The sequence below is a fragment of the Neomonachus schauinslandi genome, chromosome 5 (assembly GCF_002201575.2).
Source record: "Neomonachus schauinslandi chromosome 5, ASM220157v2, whole genome shotgun sequence".
NCBI classification, from domain to species: Eukaryota; Metazoa; Chordata; class Mammalia; order Carnivora; family Phocidae; genus Neomonachus; species Neomonachus schauinslandi.
The window spans coordinates 10,360,988-10,379,567 of NC_058407.1; the positions used below are offsets into that span (position 1 = coordinate 10,360,988).

Below are 18,580 nucleotides of genomic sequence, written 5' to 3' on the forward strand. Positions count from 1 at the left end.
CCAGCCTCGGTTTCCCCATCTGCAGTGAAAGCCTAGGATTAGGTCAGTGATTTCGAAACCATCTCAAACCACAGTAAACTTTCTTCAAAGGAAATGTGTCCCGCGTTGTAAAAATAGCTAGAGGCTGGTTGCTGCGGAGGGGACCAGCGCTGGCTTGGAGATTTCTGGAGGCCCTTCCTGCTCTGAGATGTGATTTCCAGGCCCCCAAGAGCTCCTGTCCCCGGACATTGGGGTCTTCCCAGCCCCCCTTAGCAGGGCAGCCCTCCGTCACTGAGCCAGGTCCCACTTTTGCGGTGGGTTCCTCTACTGGTTGGGAGTGATGTCACGGGATCCTTTCTGCCACCTCGTCTCATTCCCACTTCTTCACCCCTCACATGCCTCGTAGTAGCTTCTTACTGCGTAGTACTTGTTACTGTTACTGTGTTCCTGAGATGCAGCTTAGGTGCCAGGCACCGTGCTAAGTGCCTACGACCTGTCTGCACTGTGTATGTTTCCCCAGCTCTTTCCTCCCCCTGCTAAATAAACCAACCATCCCCCCAAATTACCTGTACTTTCATCACATTTCGGTGTCTTCACAACTTAACTTCTCCTTCTCACAAAAGCCCTTTCTGTTGTAGGTGGGCAGTGGGGGCACAAATGATCAGCCTCCATTTAGAGCGGAGGAAACAGACCCATTTATGGATTCACCAACTGCCCAGAGAGCACCCGGTTGCTGGATGTGCTGCACCTGATCGCTGTTAATCCTCACTACTGTTTGGGGAGTTAGCTGTTACCAATGCCTGCGGACGAGACATCGAGACATCGGAACTCTGAGAGGTGAGACAACCAGCCTGATATCACACAGCCAGTCCCTGGCAGAGGAGGATTCGAACTCAGGTTGGTCTGATGCGAGGGCCGAGCTGTCTCCCACTGTCCCTGCTGGGCATAACCCCTGAGCTTTTTTGGGGAGCCATCTGAGCGGCTGGTTACTGAAGGATACTCCAACACTCCCTGTGGGGAGTTCTGGCCAGGATCCTGTACAGGAATCCCACCCGTCTTCTTCCCTCCTACTTTGAGATCCTAAGGCACACGGTGATGGGGGGCTGGCAGAGGGTGTCCCTGCACTGGGCCACTGTCTGCAAGGGTCCTGGGTCCAGCAGGGAGAAAAACTGCACTGCTTTGTCCTCACTTCCACCTGAGGAAGGGGAGGCGGGCTGAGAAGCCTGGCCTCGACCCCCTGCACTTGTCCTTCCCCCTTCCTCTGTCCCTGCAGAAGCGTCCCAAAGCCACCTCTCCTCCCCCTAGACCCTCAGGCCTACCCTGCAGCACAGACATTTCCCCAAGTGGCTGCCATCCCCAACCCGCACCCAGCTCCAACCGGGACCTCCCCTCATTTCCCTAATAGGCTGGAGATGCCACCTTCCACTCAGTCACCCTAGGGAGACACCAGGCTGCCATCCTTGCCTTGTCCCTCTCCCTCACTCCCACAGCTGGGCAATCACCAAGTCTCCATGCCCTCAGCTCCTTGACTTCTGTTCCTTCTCTCTTCCCAGCCATGGTCTCAGTTCCAGCCACTGCATCTCTCTCCTGGACAGCTGCCGTGGCCTCCTGCCTGGTCTCCCCGCCTCCAGAACCTTCTCATCCAGCCTCTCATCCAAAACCCATATTTGACAAGATGCTTCCCACGTGACTCTGATAGACAGAACCCCCAGCCCTCCCCACGATGGACATACAGTGTGAACAAAAACATAAGTGTGTGTTAAGCTGGTGCAATTGTGGGGTTACTACAGCACTCCCTAGTCTATCCTGCCTGGTAGTCTGACGCGATCCCTTGTAATTTTGTGATTTCTCCAGGAAAACCGTATTTGCCTCTAGTCCAGTGCTTCCTTACAATAAACAATTATCTGTGGATTTGAGGCAAGTTTGTATTAAATTGCAAACCCTAAGGACAGGAACAGACGTATCTGTCGTGCCCCCACCCCACCAAGAGTGAGGCTGTGCACGTAGTAGGTGCCTCCTCAGCACCTACTGAAGATGCTGGAGAAACTGAAGTGAGGATGAGAAGCGCAGGAGAAAGAAGAAAGGGATGAAGACCCTGTGCACTCTGACCCCCAAGAACCCCGTGTTAGACCCCATCCCGAGAGGCTAGACTCTGCGCAATCACTGGCCCAGGTCCCCCATCTTTGCCTGAAAGGCCCTCTGCTCAGCCTCGGCAAACACTCCCCACTCTTCAGGATCCAGGTTCAGGCTAGCTTCTTCTTTTTTTTTTTTTTTAATTTATTTGAGAGAGAGAAAGAGATAGAGAGCATGAGAGGAGGGAGGTTCAGAGAGAGAAGCAGACTCCCTGCCGAGCAGGGAGCCCGATGCGGGACTCGATCCCGGGACTCCAGGATCATGACCTGAGCCGAAGGCAGTCGCTTAACCAACTGAGCCACCCAGGCACCCTCAGGCTAGCTTCTTGGCAGAGCTTCCCCAGCCCCCTGGCCCTGAGAACCAGCCTCTCCTCAGGCCACAGTCTGCCCTGGGAGCCCCTGAGCTGGGCTGAGGGGCCCCTGGGGTGGGCAAGTCCTGCTTTTGCTGGCCAGGACTGGCTTTCCTCCTTGCAACACACGTTGCAGCTGCCTCAGGGCCCAAGATCACCTGCACTCATTCCCTTCCAGAGGGCACAAGCCTCCATGGCGCCCCCTCCCCCCAACTCGGAAGCCCTATAATTAGTGCAATCATTACACAGCTGCCTTGTGGTCTCTGTCCCCCCTGCTCACCTCTCTACAGCAGCAGGGGGATTTTTTCCCCCCACATCATTTGCCTGTCACCCTACTGGGGCTCCCACTGGCTGCAGGGGGTAAGGTCCGCATCCTCAGCCTGGCACTGGAGAATCTTCATGCTTGAACTCTGTGGCTCACTGCCCACTCACCTGCTCACACACTGGATTCCAGCAGTGTTCAACCTCTCGTAGTTCCCCAAACCCTCCATACAATCTTGTGATGTGTGGACTTTTGCTCAAACGGTTCTTCCCACCCGGAATGTTTTGACTTTCCCAATCCAGCCGGCAAACTCTTATTCAACCTTTGAAACTGAACTTATGAACAGGGGTTGGTACATTTTTTTTTTTCTCTAAAGGACCAGATAGAAATGTTTCAGGCATTGTGGGCCATGCGGTTTCTGTAACAATTCCTCAATCCTGCCATTGTAGACAGCATAGGCATGTGAACGAATGATGTGGTTGTGTTCCAAGAAAAGTTGGTTTACAGGAATAGGTGGCGGGGGGTTAGAGTGCCCACCCCTGCTCAAGAGTCATCTCGCCAAGCTTCCCACAGACAGAGTTTTATCATGACACAAAACCCAACTGTAATGATTGCACAGTTGTCATGATTAGATGGGATGATGGGTCATACGAGCATCTCTCACCCTGGTATCTATAATAGCCTCCTCACTGGCCTCCCAGCCTCTGCCTCGCCTTTACAGTCTATTCTTAATTGAACAGATATGATCTGTTAACATGTAAATCCAATCAGGTCACTCTGCTCAAAAACCTCCCATGGCTCCCCATTTCCCTCAGAATGAAAGCCAAAGTTTTAAAATGATCTACAGTGTGCGTCAGGCCCTGATATCCCTTTGACCTCTTCGCCTACCCGGCTCCTGCTCTCTCATACTATTCCAGGCGCCACAGCCTCCTTGCTTGTCCTGACACGGGCCATGGAGACTCCTGCCTCAGGGCCTTTGCTCATACCATTCCTTCCATCAGGAACACTCTTTCCCAGGCTCACTCCCTGGCGCCCCCAGGCCCTTATTTAAATATCTCCCTTCTCAGTGAGGTCTTCCAGGGCCACTCTGTTTAAAACTGCACCCCGCCCCCTACATTCCCCCTCGCTTTTATTCCACAGTGTTTATCACTCTCTACCATACGGTACTTTCCCAACTTTTTAATTATAAAAATGTTCAAATACACAAAACATAGAAGGACTAGTGCAATGGCACTCATACATATAACTATCCCAGATTCCACACTCAAGGGTTTTTGAAAGAAAGATGCTAACATCATGACACTTCACCCGAAGATTTTAGCAAAACACACTCTATGTTTGACTTGATCTTGTTTATCATCTGTCTTTCCCCCCACAAGACTGCAAACACCAGGAGGGCAGGGATTTTTGTCTGTTTTGTTCACTGTGGTTTTCTCAGCACCAAGAACATTGCTTGGCACATAGTGAGTACTTCTATGGAGCAGGGAAAGAAAAGACAAGGCAGGTCCCGATTCTGATTCTGCCTTTTATTTATTTATTTATTTATTATTTTTAAAGATTTTATTTACTTATTAGAGAGAGCTCGTGCCAGAGGGGGGAGGGGCAGAGGAAGAAGGAGAAGCAGGATCCCTGCTAAACAGGGAGCCTGACACACGACACACGGGGCTCAATCCCAGGACCCCAGGACCACGCCTTGAGCTGAAGGCTGACACTTAACTGACTGAGCCACCCAGGTGTCCCTGGTTCTGCCTGTTATTGACACGTGACTCAGGAGATCATTTCCCATTGCAGAACCTGTAGGTTTCTTCAACGATAAAGTGGGGGCAAGAGTACTACTTCTCAGCACTGCGGTGAGGATCCAACAAGGTAAGAGTGTAAGCTGCACCATTAGCATGTCAGCTAGTTAAATTTTTTTTTTTTAAGATTTATTTATTTGAGAGAGAAAGAGCGCGTGTGCTCGTTGAGTGTGCCGGAGGGGGAGGGGCAGAGGGAGAGGTAGAGAGAGGATCTGAAGCAGACTCCCAGCCTGTTGAGCACAGGGCCAGTGTGGGGCTGGATCTCACGACCCTGAGATCATGACCTGACTCAAAACCAAGAGTCAGACACTTAACCGACTGAGCCACCCAGGCGCCCCAGTTAGTTAAATTTCTATCCAACTCTGAGGGAGGGGACTTGGTCTAGTCTGACTCTCCGGATTCTGGGCTCCTAGAAAGCAGACATTTTGCTGAGATGTTTGTAGCTGCAAGCCCCTCTGAGATGTTTCTGGCACAGCCCCTCAAGAGCAACTCTTTGACTTGAAGGGCTCCAATGCAAAAATCCAACAGAAAGCCAACCGAGTGCATCCCATCATGCTTATTTGCCTCCTCCCTTCCCATTGCTTGCTCATTCAATGCTTCCGAATACTGCCCTGTACCTCATCTCTTGCTTTATCCACTCATTTCACAGTTTTCACCAGAAATACCTAGGGGAGGGACACTCAACTTCATGAGGCCCTGAGATTAAATCTCTTTCGTGGATCTTTGAGGGCTTTTTACAGTTGATCCAGCCTCCCTCAGCCTTTGCTGCATTTCAGATTCAGTTGTGTGTCTGTATTGCCAAACTTGTCTTGCAGACCCACCGTGAATTCCAGGGTGTTTGCTGAAGAATGGGACTCAGCCCGCTGAACCTACGTGTTTTCTTGGGTCAGATTACTTGGTAGAGGGTGGAATGCCTGGCCTTTTGCAAGCTCCCTGATGACCATCGTCCTAACTTCACTTGTTTGGGGTGTGGAGGGCAAAATATTTTCAGTGAAAAGTCTTGAGTCTTCACCCAGTTCTCTCAACTCAAAGCTCAAACTCTTGAGCAAAATTCAAACCTTAGTTAAAGGATCAGTTTCCTCACCTGTAAAGTGCAGACAAGAGCAGCTACACTTCAGAAACGATGAATGTGAAGTCAAACTACTTTGTAAGGGGTGAAGCTCTGTATGGGTGTTAGTTGATATGATCCGCTCAGCAGAAGCAAAGCCGTCCCTACAACCCACTCGCCCGTGTGCCTTTCGCACCATTACTAATCATAACAACGACCATTTGTTGAAATCCCACTATGTGCAGCTACAGAGATGAATTTATCTCTAGGTCACAACATCCTTATTAAGGATGAGGAGTTCGCAGAGACCAAGTCATTTGCCCACGTTTCTGCTAAAAGTGCTAAGATACTTCCTGAGATCAGGTTGGTGTAGGCCTGCCAGATAACAACGAATACTTTCTTAGCACAACCATACTTAGTGTTTCTTATTTAAACTAAGAAAATATTGGTCGTTGAGCCAAAATTCAAATTTAACTGGGCGTCCCATATTCTTATTTGCTCAATGTGGGGGTCCCCAGCAAAAATCAAAGCAGGTTCCTCCCTGCCACGCCCTGTGTCTCTGCTGGTTTCACTTTTATCTTTCGAGCCGTCATTAACAGTAGGTTCTGGCTCCAGGCCTCCAGACCATTTCAGGAGGTGGAAGGCGGAGGAGGGGACTCCCGCCCCTCATCAACATGTCCGCCAACGAGCCGGCACGCGGACCTTCCGCCCCGCACAGACGTGGCCGCGCCCCGCCGCGGAGGATTGGCTCCAGCCTGAAGCCCGGCCTCCCTCGGCGCTGGGAGCCCCTTCCATTGGACAGTTAGAAAACATGGCGGCGCTCCGCCCCCGCCTTCCTCGCACCGCCCCCGCTCGCGGCGCGGGGGCGGGGCCCCAGCGGCGGCCGGAGGACGGGCTTCAGTGATTGGCGGAGGGCGGTGGCCGGGCCGTCACGTGAGGCCGGGATCCTTTGTTTGCGGAAGTAGAAGGAAGTAGAAGTGCTGAGTAAGCCGAGGTGAGTGACGGCGCAGGGGAGGCGGGGCCTGGGGGGCCCTTCTCCAAATCTCCTCGGCGCCCCAGATTCGGTGGTCGCCACCCCCACCCTCCTTCAGACCTCCCTTGTGTTCCCCGATTGTTAGTCGTGTCCTCCATTGACCCTTGTGTGACCTTCTGAGTGCCCGCAGCTTCCGCCCTTTGATCCCTCAGCGCCCCCAACTTCCACCTGTGACAGCTCTTGTCTCATTTGGAACTTGTGACCTCCCCAGGGACGCCAGCTTCGGCCCTGGGTCCCTCCTTAGTACCCGTCTCCCTTGTGTGTCTCCCCTCTATCACTGACTTCCTTGGTCATCCCATCCCCGTCTCCCTCCAACTCTCAGGGCCCCCAGTTTTCACTCTGGGACGCATTGATTGTCCCATTGCCTTCCTGTGCCCTTCTAAGCGCTCCCGACTTTTCTGCCTCTGTATTCCCACCTGATCCCCCCACATCCCCTGTTTTCTGCAGTTCTCCGTTTGTGTCTCCCCTCTTGTCCATTTTACTCTCCCCCCCCTTTCTGACTCCCATCTACCTGCTTCTCTCTGCTTATTATCTCTCATTTGCTTCCAGATTTCATCTCTGCCTGCGCCCCACCATGCTCCCTCCTTCCCCATAGCCTCCTCACCCCAGCGTCTCCCAACCCACCAACTCTGTGTCCACCTCCTGCTTCCAGAGATGGCCTGCAAGCTGGTGATCTGGAAGGCGTGACCTATTTGACCATGCCACTGGGATGGGCAGGTCCGTGGGTGTGGGACAAGGAAGGCTCAGGGATCTGTGCCCATTTTTTTTAATGGACTATTCATGTGACCCCAAACAAATACCTTCCCTTCCCCTGAGCTTCTGGGTCTTTGCTTCACCTGCCCTTTCACGCACCCAACAGGATGTTAGGCAGGTTTGGTTTGGCAACACAGGAGCCCCACCCGTGGGCTGAATGCAGTGTTTTTGTTATTGTCTCTGCCTTAAAATGTACCTGGAGTTTGGAGGCTGTTTTCGGTCCCAAGTTGCAGTTTCTTTGTGACACAGGGATTATATTTCCTGCCCTTGTAAGGCTGCTGTGAGGTTGAAAATTTGAGAAAATGTAGAAGACAAAGCAATGGTTTTGCTATTGCGTCACAGCCAGGAAAGGGAAAGGGATAAAATGACAAAAGAAGGGGGCACCTGGGTGGCTCAGTTGGTTAAGCGACTGCCTTCGGCTCAGGTCATGATCCTGGAGTCCTGGGATCGAGTCCCGGGATCGAGTCCTGCATCGGGCTCCCTGCTAGGCAGGGAGTCTGCTTCTCCCTCTGACCCTCCTCCCTCTCATGCTCTCTGTCTCTCATTCTCTCTCTCTCTCTCTCTCTCTCTCTCGCAAATAAATAAAATCTTAAAAAAAAAAAATGACAAAAGAAGGAGGGAAAGACAAGTAGAAGGCCCATTGTCTGCATTTAGCATTTGACAGTATTTATTGATCAGCTGCGGTGAGTCAGTCTCTTTTGTATGTTGTTGCTTTTACCATTCATTCATTCCTCATTTCTTTAACAAATATCACTGGACTGTTTATTGCCCTTGACATAGCAATGTTAATCCTATTTAACATAAGAAAGAGGGTGAATGCATTGCCTGAGGTCACACCAGTTGATGAGACTGAAGTTGCAACCTGCAAACCCTGCAGCCTGTGTGATTGGCCCGCTGTGTGAGGCTCACTGCTGTCGTCTCGGTGCCCGGGTCACTTTTTCTCCCTTCCATGGATTACTTTCTCAGTAGGTGATAGTATCCTCAATGAGAATTTCCTTCTCACTCAGCAGAATGACATCACCGAGAGACAGAGGAAGTGCTGTGTGTGCGTGTCTGCACACGTGTGCTGGGTGTGTGTGGAAGGGGTGAGGGGGGCCGTAGTGAAGAGGAGACCTTGTTACAAGAGCTTCACTTTGTAAGAGGGTGGCTCCTCGGAGAACATTTTCATAGGTCCATGCCTGACATGCCTCTTCTCTCTCTCTCTCTCTTTTTTTTTTAGTCCATCCTCATTTTTCTTTTTCGGGTGATCTCATCCAGTGTCATAGCTTTAAGTACCATCTCTATTCAATTTATATCTCCAATCCAGTCTAGATCTTTCCCTTGAATGATAGACTCACTTATATAATTGCTTGCTCAACATCTCAAATGTGGGCCTTTCAAAGTTAAAGGTATTTAGAATTAAGCTGATATATATCCCCTTCATCCCTACCCCACCTTCCACCAATGTCTGTCCCTCCCACTTACTTTCCCGTCTTTAGGAAATGGCAGTATTCTTCTTTCAGTTGCTCTGGCTGAAGCTGTGAGATTATCCTTGCAGCCTCTCTCCACCCCTCATCCAGCCAGTGATGTGCTAATGTCACTGCTTTGCTCCAAGCCCTGCGATGGCTTCTCTCGCTTATGTGTGCCTGGCACTCTGTTACTTCTCTGACTTCTCTGGCGTCCTTGCTGTACTTGGAACTCATCAGGCATGCTGCAGCCCCAGGACCTTTGCACTTGCTCTTCCCTCTGCCTGGACATTTCTTTACCTAGATATCCACACAGAATTTGGCCTCATTTCCTTTTAGTCTTTATTCAAGGTTAAGTTCTTGGTCAGGACTTCCCTGGTCACCCTGTCTAAAATTTCAGTCTCTACCTTGGCATTTCTTATCCCCCTTCTTTGGTTCCCTTTTCTTCTCAGCATCTACCTAGTATCTAAAACCTGTGTATATGCTTTGCCTATTTATCTTCTTTATTATTTAGCTCTCGCTAAAGTAGAAGATCTGGGAGGGCAGGGATTTTTGTCTGTTTAGTTCACTAGCGAAGTCTCAGAAGTTAGAACAATGCCTGCCCCAGAGTAGGTCTTCGATAAATATTTATAGAGTGAATCATAAAATGATTCATAAAATGGGCCACCCTGTACCTAGGCACGAGCCCAACGATCTCTTCAAGTTATCGGTGTCTCCTGTCCTTGGGAGCTTCAGCAGCACGTGGGGGGGCAGTCTGCTGTTGGCAGTGGTCGTGCTACGCGAGGCAAATGAAAAAGACACCTTTTCCTTTCTTGAAGGGCGTTTTACTCTGGCTCATATGAACGGCGGTGCATTTTTTAGATGCGAGCCTTAGCTTTTGGAGGACAAGAGGCTGAAAATCAAGCCACTCAGCCACTTTTCATTCAGGCTTTCTCCTGAAGGCAAGTTTGAGGATGACGAGATGCTGCTCCGGATGCTAACTAACTGGGTTCAGACCCTGGCAAGTCACATAAGCTTCTGTGCCTCCGTTTCCTGCGTGTAATATGAGTAGAAGTACACCTTCTCGTAGGAGTGTTTTGAGGATTAAATGTGGTAATTACCTCTGACACCTGGAGAGGCACCGGGTGCTCACTGGGTGCTGGATGATTGTAGCAGTGTTGCTTCGTGTGTAAAGTGATGGGGGCAAGCCCTTTCCCCTTCCTCACTTACATTAGGAATGAGTTTGGGATGAGCTGGGGTGGGAGAGAACATTTGAAGGAACATTTTGTTTTAGAGGCAGCTTTGGAGGCCCAGAGGCTTGGGTGGGGGATGGAAAGGACATTTGACCTAACCCCTACTTCCGTCAGGTCTCATGCACTAATTGAGCACCTACTGTTTGCAGGCCCTCTGCCTAGTGCAGTTCAGGAGTCGGAAGAAGCCATGAGTCCAGCCGCCAGGCAACACCTCCCACTTCCTTTCTCTGGGCCTCAGTTTCCCTATGTGCCAGACAGGGATAACACCCGCGCCTTCCTTCCTTCATGGGCATTTGTGAGCTTCAGGAGAGCTAACAGATGTGGGAACCCTGTGCTTTATGTGCGGTGGTCTTGCGAGAGGGCAGAGGTGATGCGGTCATGTACCAAGAGGCGCGGCTGGTGGGGGCTGAAGGAAGGAAGGCGGTGGTGCTCGGGCCGGGCTGGGTGCCCTGGGTGATCCTGCCGGGGCAGGGGATGGGGGAGACCTCGGCTGCACAGGAGGGGGTCACTGGCCTGTGCCAATTGTTCCAGTCATAGGACATCCTGTCATAAGCAGCCGGGGCTCGGGAAGCCTGATTTCCAACTCGAGCGGTTCTGCGTGTGCTCCCAGGATCCCCCACGAGGCCAGTCATGTGAGGTCAGCTTCCTGGCCCGGCTGCCAATGTGATCCTGTCACGCACCTCCAGGGCAGCTGTCCTGCCCCTCTGGCCAGGCTTCGTCAAGAGGGAAGCAGACGGCTCATAGAGTGTCCTTGCTTAGAGTCTGAATGAGCTTCAGGTATATAAAGCCAGACTTTCCAGACCCAGAGCTCAGTGCCCCATAAATGTTCTGAGCGTTTCAAGGTGGTGGTGTGCTGGGCAGCCCGGAGTGGGTGGGGAATAGGGTGTGTGGCCTGTTACCACCCGCAAGGGAGTAAGAGAGGAGTGGAGGGTGCCTTGGAGGTGCCGGCCCTGGGGGTTTAGGGTGGCTTATTCCTTTGTCCTCACTCATTCACCAAACATTTATTAAATATCCACTATCATCAGGAACAGCATGGTATGTGCTCGGATAAAAAAATAAAGAGGGGGGCAACCCAAACCAACAGATGCACCATCATTATCACAGGATAAATTCTCCTTTGGGGGAGACCCTGGAAAGGGTGAGGGCACCCCCAGGGCTGAGGGGAGGGGAGGCACAGGGTAGGATTCTTAGACGAGGTAGCATGTGAGCCAATTCTTGAAGGACAGGAAGGGTTTATTCATTTATCTAACAGCAAAGTCAGGAGCACAATCTAGGCAGGAGTGTGAGCAGGTACATGGAGGCGTGAGAGTGGTATGTTTTGGGAGGTCTCTGGTGCAGCGTGGCTGGAGTAGGGGTGCAGGAGGTGGGCTGGCCAGGTCATGTGGATGCTTGCCTTCCTCTCCCCCGCCCTCCGCCCTCCGCCCCCGCCCCGGAGCTTGGGCTCACCCTGGAAGGTGATGGCGAGCCTCTGGGCAGGTGTAAGCATCCGATGTGCATCCTGTGGTAGGCACAGAGGGCTTGTAGGGATGGATGGTGGGCCTGGCCCTCAAGGTGCTTGTGGACCCGAAGGGTATGACACAAGCTGGGAGCATTGCGGGAGGGACCAGCTGGGGCTCTGAGCCTCCATAGGGAGCCGCTGGGCCTTGAAGGACAAGCAGAGGCTCTGGCAGAGATGGGAGCGAAGGGGGTCAGGGGCGGACATTCCAGGGAGGACAGGCCAGAAAGTTTGACAGTTCAGGGCCTCTCTCTCTTTGTCTGAAAGAGATAACAGTCCAGACTAGGAGGTGGGTGGACGGGGCCCAGGGCCTGGCGGCTTTGCGCTTCCTCTCTTGCTTGAGACCTACCTGGGGTCCTTCAGGGAATTCGTGGCCGAGGTGGAAGCAGACATCTGAGGACGGGGTTCTCCCCTACCACCCCTGTAACCAGCCACACGCTACCCCCCGCCCCCCGCCCCGTTGTGCTTCTTGAGCTTCTAGCCTCATCCACAAACTTGTCATAAAGCGCCCAGGTCGCAGGCTGGCTCTGAGCATGACTCTAAAGCGGATGCCGGCAGGATGGGTCCGTGGTGACCAGTATTCGTTTGGACCACGGCAGTGCCCATAACTCCCTGTGTGCTGCCCAAGCCCGAGGAAAATGCTCATTCCCGGCCAGGTCACGCAGGCTCCTGTCCCCGTGCCCTCCCTTACGGTCTCTTTCGCTCCATCTGTGGGGAGGCCTCTTGCCCGGGTCCCCACTGCAAAGTTCAGCTCAAGAGTCACCTTGTGCACCCATCCTTTCCCGACTCTTCCCCGCAAGGGGACAGGGACTGGGTTTGGGTCCCCCTGTGACTACTCGTTTTATGAACCTAACCGGCCACTTCTGGGGAGCTCACCAAAGATGCCACCTGTCTGTTCCCATCTCCCTCTGACCCCAGTACTGCTGCTTTTTTTGTTTATTTTTTTGGTGGCCATCAACACATCTCACTTTAACTTGCCCTTCCAACACCCACAGTCTGAGGCCTCTCTGGGCCTCCATTACTTCATCTCTGAAATGGGGACATTAATGCCTGTCCTTCCTGCCTTACAGCTCCTCTCCTCTAGGGTTGCCTTCTCCAGCAGCAGCCTCCTAAGCCTTCCCTGAAGGAATCAAGCAGGCAGGCGGGGGCCTTTGACAGGGGACAGGTGAGGAAAAGTAAGGAGAACAGGCCAGAAATCTCTGGCCTCCCCGTAGGGCAGACACAATCGACACCTGGAAGCTGCAGGAGAGGCAGAATTGTCAGCGTCCCCCTCACCGCAAAAGCTCTTTGCTTTCCTGCTTGTGGCATCTGAGAGCTGCTCCAAGCCTGCAGTGCCCAGGAGCGGACAGCCCCTGTCATGTGACCTTGGTGTCCCCTGCGTCACCTGTGAGCAGGGAGCAAGCCCAGGTGAGGAGCCCTAGAGAACAGTTGTCAGCAGGTAAAAGCAAATGTTGACCCTGTGGGGGAGGTCAAGGGCAAGGGGCTGTGAGAAGCGAGAGGGGGAGGAAGCCGGGAGGGAGGGGGCCGCTCCCCAGCTGCGCACTCCCCTCCCCACCCCACCCCCCTGCAGCTGTGCTGGAAAGAACCTGGGCTCTGAGGTCAGGGCTGGGATGGGAGGAAGAGCACAGCGGCCGAGAAGGAAGCAGAAGCATGCGCTCTGTCTACTTCTCACTTGCCGCTTTCCGGGCTGGTCTGTTATGGTTGTTCCAGGATGTGGCCCAGGGGGGTTCATTTCCTTTCTTCCACCTTGTGATAACAATGGCCACTGTTTGTGTGCCCACAGTCGGCCAGCATCCTGGACACTTTCCCTCCGTTGTGTCATTTCACCCTCACGCCCACCCTGGAAGGCTGGGAGGGAGCCAGGCCCGTCCTTTCGGTGGCCAGGCTGCCGTCCAGGTGTGGGAGGCAGCCCTAAACCGCCAGCCCCGGGGACCCTGAGGAAGGTGCCTCTCCCCTGGGGCGGGATGACTTCCTTCCGTCCAGCTGGATCCCCGCCGTGATTCTCCCCTAAACCCCAAGTGGATTCATGGGTGCTAGTGCTCCTGACGCCCCCCAGGAGGTGCCTGGGAGCACCTCGCCTCTCCCGGTGCCTCCTGCCTGCTCTCTGGGAAGCCTCTGTGCTGCTTTTCTAAGCTGGGCCTGACCCCCGGGCCCCTACCTCCCCAGCCCTGGGCCCCAGGGGCTCAGCCTACACTCTTACTTTCTTTAACAAATAGAATCATTTAAAAAAAGAAGCATTTTCCATACCATTTGATAAACAGGAAAAAGAAAACAAAATGGCCCATAAACCCAATAGCCTCATAGTATTTTGGTATTTTTCTGTCACCCTTATTTTTTGTGGCATAATTTTCACTCAGCTAAATTATGTTTTAACAGACTTTCTGGGGGCCAAGCCTGTGCGGGGGGTGAGTGTACAGAGGGGAAAAGACTGAGTACCTGCCCTTAAAAAGCTCCGACGATCTAGAACCAGCTGTCTGGCTCTAATTCTTGCTCCTTCACCTACTAGCTGTGTGACGTAGGGCCCATTACTTTACCTCTCTGTTTTTTTATTTTCTCATATGTAAAATCAGGATAATAATGGTGACAATTTCGTAGGGTGGTGGTGCAGATTTTTTTAAAAGATTTTATTTGAGAGAGAGAGCATGCAAGCAGGGGGAGGGGCAGAGAGAGAGGGAGAGAGAATCTCAAGCAGACTCCACGCTGAGATCATGACCTGAGCCGAAATCAAGAGGCAGGCACCTAACCGACTGAGCCACCCAGGCGCCCCAGGGTGGTGGTCCAGATGAAAGATTAGTATATGTAAAGTTCTTGGACCAGGACCAGAGCACAGAGAGGCACATGAGTGTTCAGTGTGATTAGTGTGATTAAGTGTACGTCTGGCAGGAGGATGAAGGAGAGGAAGGACGTATCAGACAAGTCAACATGGAGAGGGAAGGAGGTGCGAGGCAGCATTGCTTTCTGCAATCATGCATGACAGGGTGGGACCAAGGGGAAGAAGCTGCACGGGGAGGCAGGGGCCTTGCAGGCCGAGCTCGCAGCCCACAACCAGCACAGGGAGCACCGTGGACTTGATGCCCCAGAGTCTGTTATACCACCATGTGCTTCCTGAGTTCCTCAATCACAGCTTTTTTTTTTTTAAAGATTTTATTTATTTGACAGAGACACAGCGAGAGAGGGAACACAAGCAGGGGGAGTGGGAGAGGGAGAAGCAGGCTTCCCGCAGAGCAGGGAGCCCAATGTGGGGCTCGATCCCAGCACCCTGGGCTCATGACCTGAGCCAAAGGCAGACGCTTAACCGGCTGAGCCATCCAGGTGCCCCCTGGTCTAAACATTCTTAAGAACATTCTCATTTAATCCTCACAGCACGTAAGAGGGGAGCTTGTCCTCATTTTTTAAAAATTTATTTTAGAGAGAGCAAGAGAATGAGAGTGAGAATGGGGAGAGGAGCAGAGGGAGAGAGAGAATCCCAAGCAGACACCACACTGAATGTGGAGCCTGATGCAGGGTTCGATCTCACAACCCTGAGATCATGACCTGAGCTGAAATCAAGAGTCAAACGCTCAACTGACTGAGCCACTCAGGTGCCCCAAGCATTGTCCTCATTTTGAAGGGACACAGGCTTATAGTTTGCTCACACCACATCTTACTACTGATCATAAGAGGAAGGACATTACACAGCTTCAGGGTGCTTCCAAAGCTCTGCAGTCACGGTCTTTGTTTCCTTATGCATCAAAGGGAGGGCGATGGAAGTGAAGAGGACTCATGCCTATGGAGCATTTACTATCTGCCACGTTCTGTTATTGGGCACTGTTGTGGTTCTCGTGTTACAGATAAGGAAACTGAGACACAGAAGGGTTAAGTGACTTGCCCAGGGACACACAGCTGGTGAGGATGGGAGTACAGTTTTGCTTCAGCCCTCTGCCTTTGCAGAGACCGAAAGGGGACAGTCGCGTAAAGTGCTTAGCTCAGGGCTGGCTGCCTAGTAAGTGCTCAGCAAGAGCTCAGTCTCCTGGTATAATTATCATTACTGGCCCTTCCTCTCTATCGGTGGTTCTTTGAGGCTTCTTGTTCTTCCTTTTATCCCTAAGCTCCATCCTCTCCTCAACAGCTGGGCCAGAGTGTGACCGGTGTCCACGGACATGTCCATTCTCTGGGGTACCCACACTGCCGTGCTCTGTCCTCGGTGTCTGAGCTGCACTTTTGGTGGGTGACTTCCTGGCACAGAGCCAGAGGGTGGCCTCTAGCTAAATGTCACCCGGCTTTGGTGGCACTGCCTTAGGAATGCAGTACGCTTTCTGAGAACCTAGGAAAATATGCGACATCTAATTCTGTCATCCAAACTAGGGACAGTTTCCACAGCAGAAACTGGGACCCTTTGAGTCTGCAACATAACGTTTCCATCCACACACATGCTCACTGTTGCTGAGTCTTTACGTTCACGTTCATTTCCGAGGCACTTGGTTTCGTGTTTTCTGAGAGCAGGCGCCGACAATTGGGAGACCAGTGCCCACGGTCCCCCTGCACCCGGTGGAGTGTGGGCCGATCCCGGTCCCCCGGCTGTATCTGGTCAAGACAGGACCCTGGTTTTAGTCGTAGAATTGAAATGACTCACGCCAAGCTTTCTGAGCGCTGGACTTCGTATAGTGAGAACCCATCCCTTTGGACAGGACAGGATCATCTGTGACACGCGTTCCTGTCTTCCGTCTCCTTGAGCAATAGGGTCCACACTGCAGATGAGGAAACTGAGGCTCTGGTGGGGAAACTGGCCAGGAAGCGGGATGGTTCTGGTCCCCTGGGCATGGTGGCCGCTCTGTGACTTCCCATCAGGCCTTCTTACCCCTGACTCAGTGCCTCTCTCTTTCTCTCCCCCCCCTTTCCAGGTCCCTCCTGGCCCGGAATCAGAGGACCAGCTCTGGTGGGGTGCCATCTGGGAGCCTGTGCGGGAAATTGCTGTACTGGTGAGGTGGGCATGGGAGACCGAGCCCAGCTGACCAGAGACCCCGTTTTCTTCCAGACTGAGGGGGCAGGCGGCGGGGCCTCCCCACCTGCCCCGCAGAAGATGCAGTTTTTCGGCCGCCTGGTCAATACCCTCAGTAGCGTCAGCAACTTGTTCTCAAACCCGTTCCGGGTGAAGGAGGTGGCTGTGGCAGACTACACCTCGAATGGCCGGGTTCGGGAGGAAGGGCAGCTGATTCTGTTCCAGAACATTCCCAATCGCACCTGGGACTGCATCCTGGTCAACCCCAGGAACTCACAGAGTGGATTCCGGTGGGTGATGGTCAACTGCCACACATACTTCTCTCCTTTGAATCCTCAGACTGGTGGTCCCTTGGCCAAAAAGCAGCTTCTTTGGGCCTAACATCTGAGGGCTCTGCAGAAGGGTGGGAGAGGGTGGGGAGAGGGATCTCCTAGGGCCCTCCTACACCTTCTGGCCCATCAGGGTCCCCGCAGCAGGGGTGTGAGGTTAGAAGGCGGGGCTTTTCCCTGCCTCCAGGCTGGCACCCATGCGGTTGGAGGGAAGGAGGAAGGACAGGAAAGCTGAGAAGGGTCAAATCAGGTAAAGTCCAGGGTTCACCTGTAGCCCTGGGTCTTTAAAGGCATGACTGCCTTGTAGGGGATGATCACGGTTTGTTCAGGAGAGTATAAGGGGTGGTTGTTCAGGAGAGTACAAGGGGTGGACAGCGGTCACTTTTCAGGGCATGTGGGGTCTCCCATGGGAGCTACAAGGAAAGGGTAGGAAGCCAGGACAGGGCTGAGGGAGCTGAGCCAGCTGCAGGGCTGGTTGGCATAAGGGGAGAGGAGTGGCCAGGCATCCAAAATGCAGGGTCCAGAGGAGCTTGGCAGACTGGCCCTGAGCTGGGCTAGTGCTGATGGGCCTTTTTCCATTCGTTCATCCATCTGGCCATCCCGCCATCCTTCCCTTCACTGGGCACTGGGCATCTGCAGTGGCTCGGGAGTCCCAGGCCCTGGGCCAGGCCTAGCTGGCACTGTGAAATGACAAGACATGCTCCGCGCCCGTATGTGCAGTCTTGGGTGGAGGCCACATGCCAGGCAGGCATTGTACCAACCGTGTGAGGAGAGCTGTGGGTAGAAGTGGTCAGTGGGGACACAAGGAGGTGATCCCTTCCTGGTGAGCTCCTCTGAGCCTAGAATGAGTAGGAATGTGTCTGGCAGAGGAGAGTGGATAAGGTCGTTCTAGACATGCAGAGGCATGGGTGGGAGGTGAGGGGGCGCCCATAGGCTGATGGCCCTGGGCCGGATCCCTGGTGTGTGCAGAGCTTTGGCAAGCATTCTGATTGAGGAGGCACGGCAACAGGAGTCTCAGAAAGTGGCAAGCTGGGAGTCAGGGTCCAGGCAACAGGAGGAGAGCAGAGGAGGCTGGCCAATCAGGAGAATTCAGGTCTGGTTCCACAGGGAAACTGAGGCAGAGGCCCCCACAGCAGGCGGTTGGGCAAAGAACACAGCTCAGCAGCCAGTCTGGACACCAGTTTTAACGTGGCAGAGCTAGTCCACACTCTGGGCGCAGATGTCTGAACTGATGGCCATCCTGCTGGCCTGGGTCAGGACAGGGCAGGCTTCCACCTGCGGCTCCGGAACCCCTCCACAGGCCCGCAGCTGAGGGCCGCTGATGGAATGCACAGCCGAGCAGGGCGGTGGGTCCAGTCTTCGGACGACCACTCAGCCTTACTTTCCAGATGCCGCCCTGGGGGCTCCACCACCCCTGCCATCACCAAGTCCTGTCAGCTGTAAATGTCCCTTGACAAGACTCCAGATCTGTCCCAGAAAGCTCGAGCCCCACTGTGGGCAGACTTCCATCCCAGGGGGTTAAACTCTTTGCCAGCAGTTTATTAACTACATGTTTATTTATTACCCTTAATGGGGGGCACTTTATAGTATTTTCACATATGGTATATTAGCACATCCTCAGTGACCCATTGAGGTAAACAAGGAAGGCAGTATCCCATTTTACAGATAAGAAAACTGAGGCTCAGGAAGATAAGTGAGTCATTCAAGGTTGCGCAGGAAGCAGCGAAGAAACAGAATCTGTGTCTTCT

General features: G+C 53.1%; 1 protein-coding gene across 2 annotated transcripts in view; it reads left to right on the top strand.

Annotated features, from left to right (window-relative positions):
- The first annotated feature begins 6,524 nt into the window (after positions 1 to 6,524).
- PLA2G6 (phospholipase A2 group VI) overlaps positions 6,525 to 18,580 on the top strand; it is a 59,193-nt gene continuing 47,137 nt past the window's right edge. The window contains exons 1-3 of one of the 2 annotated variants that reach the window (XM_044915332.1): positions 6,553 to 6,561; positions 16,406 to 16,440; positions 16,540 to 16,793. In XM_044915332.1, coding sequence (XP_044771267.1) covers positions 16,585 to 16,793 — 209 coding nt within the window. In that variant the 5' untranslated portion in view covers positions 6,553 to 6,561; positions 16,406 to 16,440; positions 16,540 to 16,584. Of the gene's footprint in view, positions 6,562 to 16,405; positions 16,794 to 18,580 lie in introns of both variants that reach the window. The other variant, XM_044915333.1, reaches the window with a different exon arrangement.